We start from the raw sequence: 13,670 nt of genomic DNA on the forward strand, positions 1-13,670 counted from the left end.
AGAAGTGAATAAAACAATTTTTAATTCAATTTTATTCATATATTTTTTAATTGAATATTTTTTTTAAAACATCGATTATAATACTAGAATATCATGCATTAATAGAATGTATTTTACCTTGTGATAATCCAGTACCGAAACTGTTAACTGAAAAAATAAAAAAAGAAAAAAAATGAGAAAAGACTAAGCTGATTTTAGAATTCTATACCTCAAATAAATAATTAAAACTTAGGTAACATATACATCTTTCACAGTCAAACCAGATTAAAAGTATTTAAAAAAATATAAATTATTTGTCAACATTTCAAAATTATGCGTTGCTGAGAATCCTTAATTGAATTAGAATTCGTTGAAAAGGTTTTTCAGATATAACTTTGAAATGAAATTAAAAAGCGATGAAAATAATTTATTATTTCACCGAATCATGATTTATAAAGTACAAAAGCAATTAATAAATTCATAATAATTAACAGTTAATTCTCGGTAATATCAGATGTTGTACTGATATATTTTATTTACCTGTTTTGATTCGATTCAATTGCCCTTCTTATGCTAACAAATGTTAAAATTTATTAATTAAAAACAAAAATACCTTTGTCAGATGTATTGTAGGTATTATGATTAATTATTTTCATGATTAGATGTATTAGCTACTGTCAAAGAATATAAATATAATTGCTTCATGTTAGTAAGAAACAAGAAATGTGTACCATCATCTCCTTTGGATCCCAGAAGGAACCATTATTATATATGGTTTCCAAGAAGTATATAAAATAAATTAAATCGATGTTTGGGAGTATAATAAAGCATACATTTTCAGGTTACTACTCAGAAGACTGAAATACAGAAATGCTGGAGGTATTGCATTCCATATAAGGCTCCAACTTTCGATGTATTTCATGAATAACTGAAACGTAATATACCTTTTTGAATGGCACAAGTTAGATACTTTCGGTAAAAGTGTCCTTTAAAAACATAAAAACGAATTTCAATTCAAATGGCGTAACATCATATTAAGTTGGCCTTTTTTGAACATTCCGCTCGAGCCACTTCAAGTCAAATAGAACGTGAACCTCTCATAAATAAAAGAGTGAACGTATAGCTCTGTACTGTTTTAATTCAAACATATGTCTCTACAGTTTTATAAATTTCGCTGAGCTACGTCGAAATTCTACATTAAATAAATATTAATAAATAAAAATTAAAAAAAAACAACTGCGAAGTTCTCAAAAATAAAAACATATTATTAGGTTTTTTTAGGCAAAACTAATTTTCCACATGAGGTAAAACAACGAATAGTCTTCTGGAAATGATTGAATACCATCTTCTTAAAGTACACTTGCGATATATACAAAATTAGTTTAGCCAAAATTCGTATTATGAAATCAAAAATAAATATATAGGTGGCGACATTGATACTTCGAGTGTACAGTAAGTTTCCGCCAGTACATATCATACATATGCCAGGGGTTCTCAAACTGGTTGCCGTGGCAACCTGGGGTGTTGCAAGCGTATGCCAGGTGAGCCGAGGCAATAATATTTAATATTCACCAAGCTTTTGCAATTTAAAAGTAGAACCCGCTTTTGATCATGGTAACACCTTTATATCATTTTCCATGATACGTCTACCACTAGTATAATGTCACTGGATATGAAGTTAATTTTGATTACTGTTGAGTTTGAAAATACTAAATTCTAGCAAAAATAATGTTTAATCATTTAATATATGGTTAGATACAGTATAAGATACTTTATTCCCTCCTTCATTCGTAGTTCTAATACCCTTCCCACCTTCAAATCCCGTACCTTCGTCCACCGTCTGTCCACTCAATTCCGGAAGAATAACAATTATAAGTTCTCCTATCACATCTTATATGTGAATAGATGGAAAGAAAGATAATATTTAACATAAATATTATTAGATGTTTTAATATTTATGAAAAATCTATAAACATGTAAAGACTCATATAATCAACACTACTCCTTTTATTTCATTTATTGGATTATTTCTTAAGATTAAGAGTAGGTAGAATTCTTTTTATTATTACCTTTTTGACAATAATAAAAAATATACCGTTGGTTCATATATTTTCTGTATTTGACGTTTCAGATTTTCGTTTATAAATATCCATATTGACAGAAATCGTACCTCTTCATTTATCATTTTTTATCTTTTTTTATTATCACAAGTTAGTTACCTTATGTTTTATGAAATGACATATGGTTTTATTTTATTTTATATATTCTGTTAATTATTTTTTCATTTTATCTTTTCAAATTCATTATTTTCATTATATTTAATGATGGTTTATAAATATTTATATCTAAGGCTCTAAAGCCTAATTTTGACTCCTGTAATGTTATTCTTAAGGGATCAATCCCAGAATAAATAAAGAATAGTATTATTATAAATTCTTTTATTTTTGTCATAGTTCAATCAAATTAAGATTGTTTTTGACGAGAAGATAGTTTTCAAGTTATGAGATAGATGTTTTTACAATGTATCAAACGTAATAACTCAGCAGATGTAATGAAATGGGCCATATAATTTGAATACTGTCATACCGTCGAATGAGGTCTGTAGTGGCTGGGACGTTTCACTTATTGGTCTCCCTACATCTTTCTTTCTATTCAAACCGTTTGAAAGATAACTGCTTATTTTTTTTTTTTAACAGGGGCCACAAAATTTCTGTTTAGTTCGAAATTGGTGTTGCGAATTGTTTTTAGCTCGACAAGGGTGTCGCAAACATTTTTTTAACTCGAAAAGAGAGCTGAGATTTTTTTTTTTTTAGCCCGACAATAGTGGCACTAATTTTTTTTGGCCCGTCAGGAGTTTCAGAACCACTGTCTTACGGACTCGTTATTCAATTTTTGAAAACTACAGTTATCGTGGAGGTGTTATTAAAAAAAAAGCGAGAGAGATTATTACCGTGGAATTGAGGAACTGGGGTCGCAGCTGGATCGGACAGCTGTATGGATGTGGGTACACCTGGCATCACTCCACATCCCTACTTACTTTCCTACACCAACTCCAAAATAGATCTATGGACCTGTTCTATCGAAACATTTGATCCTTGTCCCAAATATATTCAAAACAGCTCGCAAATTTTACTTGTTAAGATCGTACAAGGGCAACAGGAATTTAGAGTCTGGGTCCTAGATATTATATTTTTATTACTTCCACATAATTAATAATAGAAAAAATGGCTTTACCATAAACAGGTTGCTTTCATAGAAAAAACAATCGTATCACTAAATAGTTGAAATTTCAATTTTTTTCTTTGCATATTGGTAAGGAATCAACAAAGAATAATTAAACCTTATAGATAACAAAAGTTGTTTATGATTAATTTTGATCTATTAATCATTATGTGGACCAGCCGCAGGTTATCCCCCATAATGACGACCCTGGTTAGCCCACTATAATCCAGAAACAGAAAATGTTAGGTAACTACTACATAATATATTTTTTTTTTGTACAATCATAAAATAATAGATGCATAATAATCTATGTTTTTTTTTTTTAAATATCTTTATTGAAACTTACAACTGTACATAATAATACATTCAGTAAATTTGATTTCAGTTATAATGGAGTGATACAGACGTGTAGAGAGCCTACCCATTGGTAGCACTCTAATTACATTTTAGTATATTTATTTTGAAACAATTCTAAGCAAACTACCAGTCATAAATTGTTTTCCATCCTTTTCGTTCCACAATGTTTTGAGCATTGAATGGACAAAGAAGGGGATTGGATGGAACTATACGTTTTTTTACTGTACAAAAAATACAATAATTAAATATGGGGAAGGAACTACCCAATGGCAAAATGACTTGTTATAATTGATTAGCTTTGTTTGTTTAAAACCAAATTTCAAACCATTCATAGTAAAAATAATTTATTAATTCTTATTAAAAAAAAAAATGCCTTTATAAAATTATTCAAGTCCTAGCTAGCAATAAAAATTAAATAAGAAATACAAAAAAACTTTGATGGAGCAGTAATAATAATAAAATATAAAAATTTACCTAGAAATCTTTTAATTTCATATTTATAAAAATTGGCCAAATAACTGATGAACGTTATATTTGCAATTTTCAATTAAAGGTACTCGTATAACACATGTAAAATTATTTAAGTTATATATTTTTTCAAACAGCCCACATTCTGAGATGATATAGGAACCTGAATTAAAAAAAAAAAAAAACACCACCATAGAAAAAAATAATAAAAAAAATCTAACGAAATGGTCTGTCTGGTATTGTGTACATAGAAATAAGGATGGACTAAGAGCTTTATAGAATTCACATTGGACGCCAAGAATAAAAGAAATCGGAACAATACTTGAGTGAATGGCATAGACGTTTTTTTAAAGGACAAAAAAATCTTGTTGATGTAAAGATCGGTTTACAGTAATCGAGTTACCTAATTCAATGAGTATTATTTATAAATGATCCATAAAAATAAACGATTATCAGTCATAAAATTATTATTGTTAAAAAGTATGGAATTTACTTAACTTTAAATCATTAACAATATTTAGTTTAAATAAATAAATTTTATCCAATTTTAGTCTCAAAATAATTTTTATTTCTTTATGAGTCCGACGTTTCGGCCATTCTTAATACAATTTTAGAACCACATAATTTAAAAAACAACTTAATGCAGGCTATTCAGCCCAGGTAATTAATTTCAGTTCACAAATTACACTAATTTGTCAATTTTTCACATTAAATTAAAAATTAAAACTTTTTATCACAGTCAACCTTCTATATTATAATTTATTACAACAATTGTAATGATTATATATAAACGATATTTAGTTTAAGCCTAAATAAAATTAAGAAGTCCTTTAATTTCTAGACATAATAAATAATTTTTCAAAAAAAAAAAGTTATAAAATTTAAATAAGATTCATCTCAAGATGTTTAATTATTAGTTTAGCGAGATGCGGACCAACTAAGAGGAAGAGTCAAATTGTATTGGGCTGCGAGAGGGAAAATGGCGTAATAGCCCACTTCCTGTGGCATAGGAAAAAAAAAATGTTTAATTATGATTTTAAATTATAATAATTATTTCATTCATTCTAATTTTCTTTTATGTAAACTTGGTATTCAGTACAATTTTATTTACTAAAGATTTTAATACAAATGATGAATACATCAAATTTAATTTCCAAGGGAAAGTTATTTACGGTATAGATATAAGAAAAATATTTATTTAAATTTTTACAAAGGCAACTGGTTTGGGAATACAAATTCGATAAGACGCAGTAAACATCTATATTCAAACAGATCAATTAAAAGATTTCGCCATTTTAAACTGGAACTTGGGATCACCAATCTACGATTTTAATAAAACTTTTTTTTTGGTGATTCTAGTTCAATAAAAATACTAGAGAGGTGTCCGAGTGTTATTGCCAATGCACTCTAGGAGCCGGGAAAAAAAATATATGATTTTAGAAACTGTCTACATTATCGTATTCCACCATTGCTTTGCAAGTAACGTTTATTACATACCCATCTATTTGTATTTTTCTTGTAAAATAAGAAAGAATGAACAAAAGATTGTTGATCGTATTGAATGAGTTTTAAAATATAAAAACCAAAAGTCGCTTTCAGTAAGGTAGACCAGAAAAAAAATGTATCATCAATATCTATTAGACTTTATATCTTTAAAAAGATATGTAATTAAAAAAAATTCTTAAAGGTTTAATTATCTCCGGTTCTAGTTCATTTAAGAAAGTTCGTTTTGTGTCATTTTATGAAAAATAATTTTATCTCACTCATTATTATTAATTTATATACAATCTTATCACTTCTTCGAGACTGATTTTATTTTTTAAATAAAATAAATTGGATCCATTCAAGTCTCAATCACTCTTTATTAATATTTTAAATGTTAAAACGTCACCTACTTATCTTAACTTCATAATAAGTAAGTGATAACAGTGTAAAATAATTTTTAATTAAACGTTTTAAAATTAAATGACAAAATAGGTTTATTTAACTAACATTATTATACCAGGGCAGAATAGCCTGCAAACAATTTTATCAGTTGGATATGAGGTGTGAATTTATATTTAAGATTGTCCTTGAGGATGGCCCGGTTGTCCGAAACTTTGAACATTTAAAATATTAATAAAGTTTTTGAGACTTGATTCAATTTATTTTATTTTAAAAATTAAATTATTATTTATATTTGATCTGCTAGGTTACTCGGTCTGAATTATTTCAGTACTGAGATCTTAGTATAGTAGAGTAATTAATATACCAGTCGATTCATTTTCAGATGTGGAATAAAAAAAAATATTGTAAATTTGATTAAATGTATACAAAATCATAAAAACAAAAATTTGCTTTCAATAAAGTTATTAACAATTATTAATAAGTGTGATTTTTTAAGACGCTCAGCAATTTTTAATTTTTGTAATTTTTACTAATGTGCAATGAAGATAATTAATTTCATTCCAGTGCTCCAAAATTGTAGTCCAAAGTTCATTTAGACACACCTAGCGGACACACGATTACTCTTATAAGGATTCTTTTTCCCACCATGGAAGCCTTAAAAGTAACGTTAATAGTGAAGAAGTCCCATTAAGGACTGGAAACGTTTCCTCTGTTTTTTCCTTAATAATTATTTATTTATTCATATATTAAAGAAGATTTTACAACAGCCGTTAATTAAATTTGAATCATTTCCTTCAGAGAAAAAAATAAAACAAGTCAGTCCATATTATTCATTAGATTTATTTTCTCTCAGAACGCGCCTAATGAACTTTCCAGTACGAATTCTTACTTTTATCTGGTCTTTTTTTCTCAAACCATTTGGAAAATAATTTTAATTGAGGAAAAAGCTACATAATTCTTGGAAATTTTCTGACATAATCTTGTATATTACTCTGATAAAAGGTTCTCAAAATAAATTTCCAGAAATCGCAAAGTAACAACATTATATCTTCGGCCAAGATACTGGGAATAATAATTCCAAGGCACCCTTTTCCCTTCCTGGAGAATCATTCAAGTGTTTCCGAATATAATACCCTAAAAGGGTAGGGAATATTCAACAAATATAAGAGAAATGACAAATAATCTGATTGATCGGTTGTTGTAACAACAATAATAAATTGATTAAAAAAGATTGATATATTATAGAATTAAATAAAAAATAATGAAGAGTAAATAGTTGATCGTGGAGAAGATGGTTGGGGGTGTGGTCAGTGAATAACGCGTAAAAACCTATTTATTATTGCCTACGTCCCGGCCATAATTTCAAGCCTAAGAACAAAAAAACAAGATAACAACCAATTAATATAAGGATATACATATTAGATAATAACTAACTAATAAGGATTAGAAAATAACTAACGTCATAGATACATAAATAGTATTGAGCGACATGTATAGTCTAAGTGTTACACGAAGATAAAGGTTGAATGAGAAAAGTAGTGTTAAAATTAAATAAATGGTAAGAACAAATACATATGAAAATCTAGTTAGTAAATATATTTATAAAATAAAAATTATTTTTAAAAAAGTAAGTAATAAATCGTATATGAAGGTAATTAAATATGTAACTAAAGCAACAGAATTGAAGAAATAAAATATTAAGTTATATAATCCAAAAAGAAACAAAATATTTTAGTTTATTAATAATTTAAGATTAAATTTATAGAAAAAAATGAGAAAGAAAATATATTATTATAAATTAAAAAGATAATTCGTATATCTCCATATTGTATGGGTAATTATTACAGAAAGAATCAGATATAATGTCAAAACCATTCCTGGTGCCCCACTTATAATTTTGGAGTTGGTAAAATTTCTAAATTCTTGTTAAAAGAGAAATTATTCATTTGGTGGTAAAATATAACTTTTCTATAAGAAATAATACGAATCCGTCGATATGCCACGGCCTTGCTCTGTTAAAACCCGATCTTACGTTGGTTAGTTATGATACGTCAGAATAATTTGGTATATTCAGAAACGATCCAACTTATTATTAGACCAGATATGAAAAGATATCAGGGTCGAAATGTGAGTGACCTCGATCCTGAATTTTTTGTGAAAATTAAGAATATAATCGTCGACTGAAAGTAAATTGTAAAATTAATAAAATCATAAATGTTTTTTTCTTGTTCGGAATTCTTAAAAAAAAAAATTAATAATATAGTAATATTTACGAAAAGTTTTTTAAAACCTAGCTTTCTTTTAATTTTCAAAAACATATCAAGAGAAACTGGACAGAAGTTTAACTATGTGGTAGCTTCTTTCTTATTTATATATTTACAACATAAATAAAATATAAAGTGGAAGATTATTTGTAGTTACCAAAGTATCGCACCACTTTGCAGGTCTTTATTAAGCCTAAATGATAACACCCTAAGATATGAAAAGACAATAAGAATATGCATAGGAAAAAGAAATGAACGAAGTAAAATAAAATAATATAAATATAAATTAATAGAATAATAATCAATAACAAGTGCAGTAAAGAGTGACAGAATTGCAAATGTATCACTAGAGTTTTAATAAGTGAAATAATAAATTAATTCCATTTACTCCTCAAATTATAATATATATTACAATTATAATAATTTATAATATTTTTAATTTGTTCTTCATTTAGCCCCGACGAATCCTTGCAATCTTGATGACCTTTCAAATAAAATATTTATTGTTTGGATTGACATTGAATTTCAATTAACGAGTTTGAGGGAATGTCCTCATTTTATTTTTTTTTTTTTTTAGGTTATTTTTTATTGCCCCAGTCAGAGTTCCGGAAGCGGTAATCAATCCCTGGTTGTCCGGACGAATCCTGAACGGATGGTAACCCAACCTACGGGTATCTCCCGACCATAGAGTCGATCCATTGTTAATATAATAGAAAAAATATTAAACTGTCTTTGGAACCTTTGCCTAACAGGTAGGAGCCAGGTCCCTTATTATCTCAATTATACATTAATTAAAAGAAATACTAATAAATGAATTAAATATGTAATTTTAATTTTCAGATCGAGTCTGGCATCCAGGTCTGCTCCACCAAACCATCAAATTCTTCCCGCATCCAATCGTTACAATCCAAAATTCTACGTAAAATCCTTGATGCTCCTTATTACGTCACAAATAAACTCATTCACAAAGACCTTAACCTCCTATTCGTTACAGAATTGGCCCAAAACAGATATGCATCTTTTCATTCCAAACTCCTTAACCATCCTAACCCATTAATTCTTAATCTTTCATCCTTAACAATCCCTGATAATCCTCCGAGGCGTCTGAAAAGAAGATGGCCACGAGACCTTCTAGTTAAATTAATGTTTGAAGTACCACCAATGGGTGGTTCCTTCCCAAGATTTTCAAGTGTATATGAAACATACTACATATTTACCTATTGTATTATTTTGTACGGTTGTAAATTACAATAAATAAACAATAAAAAAAAAATTTCAGATAAATTAAAATTTATTAAGCTAATTGTTTTGTTTGAGTAATAGCTTTAGTAATGTATTTACAATTTCAGAACTTAAAAAAAAAATAGATACTAATTATTAAGAACCCGTTGAGATATCAGTTAATTTCAGACGCTAGAGCAAGCTAGTGAACCCCGAATAACCCCTACTGGCTTCACCGACACATTATCCGGAACAGCTGCTTGTGGTACTTTTTTGCCTGAGCGTCAGTTGTTGGTCAGAGCTGTTTCATACTTAGTGATATTAATTCCCCTATCGGAAAGCTTCTGTGAGATCGAACTTTTAAATAAAATTAAAGGAAAAATAAAAATAAATTATAATAATAATTTAAAAATGCGGTGATGTCCGTACATCGCACACCTTGCGCTTTCCGCTCAACTCTGAATAGAAATTAATATAATATATAGATTAGTAAATGTAAAAACTAACTATTTTTATAGCAACCATGGACACACAAAAACATTTATTATTTTTCCTACTATCTTTGCCATTACAACGGTATATTATACATCCACAATTTTACTCTTATTTACGGTAATCTGTTTTAACCAGGAAACATATTTTTACTTTAGTTAATAATAAAATTCTTTTATAGTTTATATTCAGCCATTTTTATTTCTACCAGCAATAAGAAATATTTAATTTAGTTATTTTTAATATTCGGCATTCATGCTCAAAGCTGCTAAAGTATGTGGGCAACCCCGCTATCTCCCTTCACACTCATCCGTTTCGGGGCGTTCGCTCAAATTAATCCGCGGTCTTAAACGTGAGAGAGTGATGTTTATAGTTTTCAAAAATATTTTTCTGGTATCAATTCGTGTTTATTTCATTGCATATATTTATTTTTGTATAATAAATATGTATTCATTTTATTTGCAAATGAATTATTTGTATAAATAAAAACTAAATAAGAGTTTTCTGATCTTAGAGCCCTGTCAGACTATATGAGAAATGGAGTTAGCTGATACTAAAAAACATTAAATTGTACATTTTCCTTACAAAAATGTTTAAAACCGTTTTCAAGAAAATTTTGTGTTTAGGTTTATTTTACTCCGTTCCACAAATTTTCCTGACCCCTGGAAATTATTTATAGTTAAAATGAACCCCAAACCCCAAAAGTTTCCAGAATACCCATCATCCTACCGCCCTATCTCACTATTACTGACCATGGGCAAAATCCTTGAAAAACTCATATTGAAACCCCTATACCCAATCCTGGATTCCAATCATATAATCCCTGATCCCTCCTCACACAAGACTGAAAAGTCAGGAAACTGCACGTCGATTTCGACTATCACAGCACTTACTAGACAAACGGTCTAAACTTCCAACACATTACAAAAGACGGATCTACATGACTGTAATAAGGTCAATCTGGACATATGTAGGTGAGCTTGGGGCTCCACTAAACCTTCGAATTCCTCTCGTATTCAATCCTTACAATCCAAAATCCTCAATGCTCCATACTTTGTCACAAATAAAATCATATATAAAGACCTTAATGTTCCCTATGTAACCGATCTAGCCAGAACCAGATACACTCCTTCCATTATAAACTCCCTAACCACTCAACCCCCTAGTTTCTAACCTTGCATCCTCTTCCATTCCTGACAATCCTCCGAGGCGCCTGAAAAGAAGATGGTCACGAGATCAGCTAATGTAAAACGTCGTTAGAGTGCTACCAATGGGTAGTTAGCTAAAAACTTGAATTTTAGCTATAACTCCTCAGGTACAAACCTACGTAATTTCAGTTCCTTACAACTTTTCCAAGGCTGTTCACATACTCACAAGCGTTTTGCGAGACTGGTTAATTTGGGCTGATGGGACCTTAAATCTCCCATTTTCGTTAAAATCTTGGACTCAAAATTTTACATGATCGCAATACTTCCCATTTACATTTCACAAATAGATGTAAATAATAACAATATATGTCAATTTTTTATTGTAAATTAGTTCTTTTTTTTTTTTTTGGTCTATAGCTAAAAGATGAAACAGCATGATTATTAGAGATAATAATTTATTGTTATTTTATTATTGCTTATCATTATTATTTTTTTATAGTGAAATCACTTAGTTATTATTATTTTTACTTCTATACATTACAACTTCTATTAACATGTTAATGCTTCCTGAAAACATTTCGTGATATTTTAAACAAGTTTTATTTTACATAGCTTTCAATATTTCACCGTTTTAATATAATTTTCACATATTTCACTGTTTTTAATTTTTTTTTTTTCAAGTACATATTTTAGTATGCATTTCCCTTTTTACTTGGTACTTTTTAATTTTTTTTTTTTAATTCAAAGCTATTTTTTTTGTAAATTAGAAAAAAAGGAACATTCGTAGATACAAAATACAACATAGATAATTATCATACCTAAATTATTAACCAGGAAACCTAAAATATAGATGTATTTTTATGAAAGTTAATGAGCTTAATTTTAGAGATTTTATTGCTTTCAATTAGGTACTACCTATTTAAATGCAATAAAATAAAACAATCTGTCAGTTGGCTTAAATAAAATCAATTTATAATTATTAATAATCAAATCAACTTATAAATTATTTATAATTATAAACATTAATTATTTTTATTTGTAGCAAAATCAGCTACAGAATCGTCAAAAATTAATTTTTTTAAAACTAAAGATGCATATCACTCGCAAATTAACTGATGAGAAAGATGAAACAAGGTCCTAAGAATTTCAGTAGATGCCCCTTGGTTTATAAAAAAAAAAAAGTTTAATAAATTCCTTTCGCAGTTACAAGCAGTTAATCGTGCAGTGACTTACAACGTAAGAAATCCAACTAAGACATTCTATTACACATTATGAATTTATCTGTTTTTATTATCATTACTATCTGTTTTCTAGAATTATTTTTTCATTATGAAATCAGTGATAGTGACAAGATAGAAACATGTGAAGATTCTACCAATTGATAGAACTCCAATAACATTTCTAGAGGAGAAGATCCCGAGGCCATCTTCTTTTCAGACGCCTAGGAGGATTATTAGGTACTGAAAGAGAAGCCAGATTAAAAACAAGTGGATTTGGGTGGTTGGGAAGTTTTCCATGGAAGGAATGGTATCTGGTTTTGGCCAAATCCGCAACATATGGGACATTGAGGTCATGATGGATGACTTGATTTGTGACAAAGTAAGGAGTATTAAGGATTTTACGAAGGATTGGATTCGGGAGGAATTTGATGGTTTAGTGGAGCCCCAAAGCCCAACTCCGTATGTCCAGATAGGCCTTATAATAGTGATGTAGATGAGTTTAAAAGTAAAAAATTATCTGGCGGAATTGTATAAGTCAGTGAAATTGTACCAAATACAAACTAAAAGATTAATAGTATTAGCTTGTACTTTATTATGAAACAGGACCCAGGTCGATTTGATAATAAAGAACCATATACAGAAAGATTGGGATGGATGAAGAATATTACCATTACAACTACGTGTAATTTATTAACACCTTCTTGAAAGTTGAGTCTGTTATTTTTTAAGTTTAAATTACCTATTTTTTTTTTACATTAAATATTTATTTGTTTTATTGCATATTTATTTTGAAATAAACACATATTATGATTTTTAAAAAAAAATTCCATCATTATATTTAATTACATTTATAGTAGGATTAGGTCCAGATAACTGAGTAGAATGATCTATAAACTTTTATACCATCTATAAATTTTTATTTAATTTTAGGTTGCTCCATATATTTAGTTTTCCGATGGCGGGTTAATACAGAAGTTGGTAGATGGGATGACAAAGAGGAGAGGGGAGTTGGCTGCAACAGGTTACTATCGAGCGGCCCGGCATATCAGCTGTTCCTCATTGAGGCAACTCTCTGGACCCTAGTCGATATTTTCACCTTATCAGGAGGCTAAGGACTGTTCTACTACTGCTTGCTATATTTATCAGAACAGTTGCAATGGATAAACAAAACTATGGCATGGCCATAGGGCAATGAAGTAATGAAAAAATAGTATTTAATTTTGAGGTTACATTAAAAAAATAATTCATTAGAAAATTTTTTATTTGAAGGCATCAATTAGGAAATATTATACCTACTTTATTACTTCAAACTTTTATTTTTTATATAATTTTACATTAATAAAATATGCTTTCTGACGTTTCGGACTGTCCGTCCATCTTCAGGTGTTGATTCTAATAATAGCTGTTTATTA

The 13,670-nt window shown here is 28.7% G+C and overlaps 1 protein-coding gene across 5 annotated transcripts in view; it reads right to left on the minus strand.

Annotated features, from left to right (window-relative positions):
* The window catches only part of onecut, a 196,024-nt gene that overhangs the window by 147,677 nt on the left and 34,677 nt on the right, over positions 1–13,670 (minus strand). For 2 of the 5 annotated variants that reach the window (XM_067047309.1, XM_067047305.1), the window contains exon 2: positions 118–147. The exons of the other annotated variants lie outside the window; for them this stretch is intronic. In XM_067047309.1, coding sequence (XP_066903410.1) covers positions 118–147 — 30 coding nt within the window. The remainder of the gene's footprint in view (positions 1–117; positions 148–13,670) is intronic. 5 annotated transcript variants of the gene reach the window in all.

This window comes from Halyomorpha halys, unplaced genomic scaffold (genome assembly GCF_000696795.3).
Source record: "Halyomorpha halys isolate HHAL.00 unplaced genomic scaffold, Hhal_1.1 Scaffold241.1, whole genome shotgun sequence".
NCBI classification, from domain to species: Eukaryota; Metazoa; Arthropoda; class Insecta; order Hemiptera; family Pentatomidae; genus Halyomorpha; species Halyomorpha halys.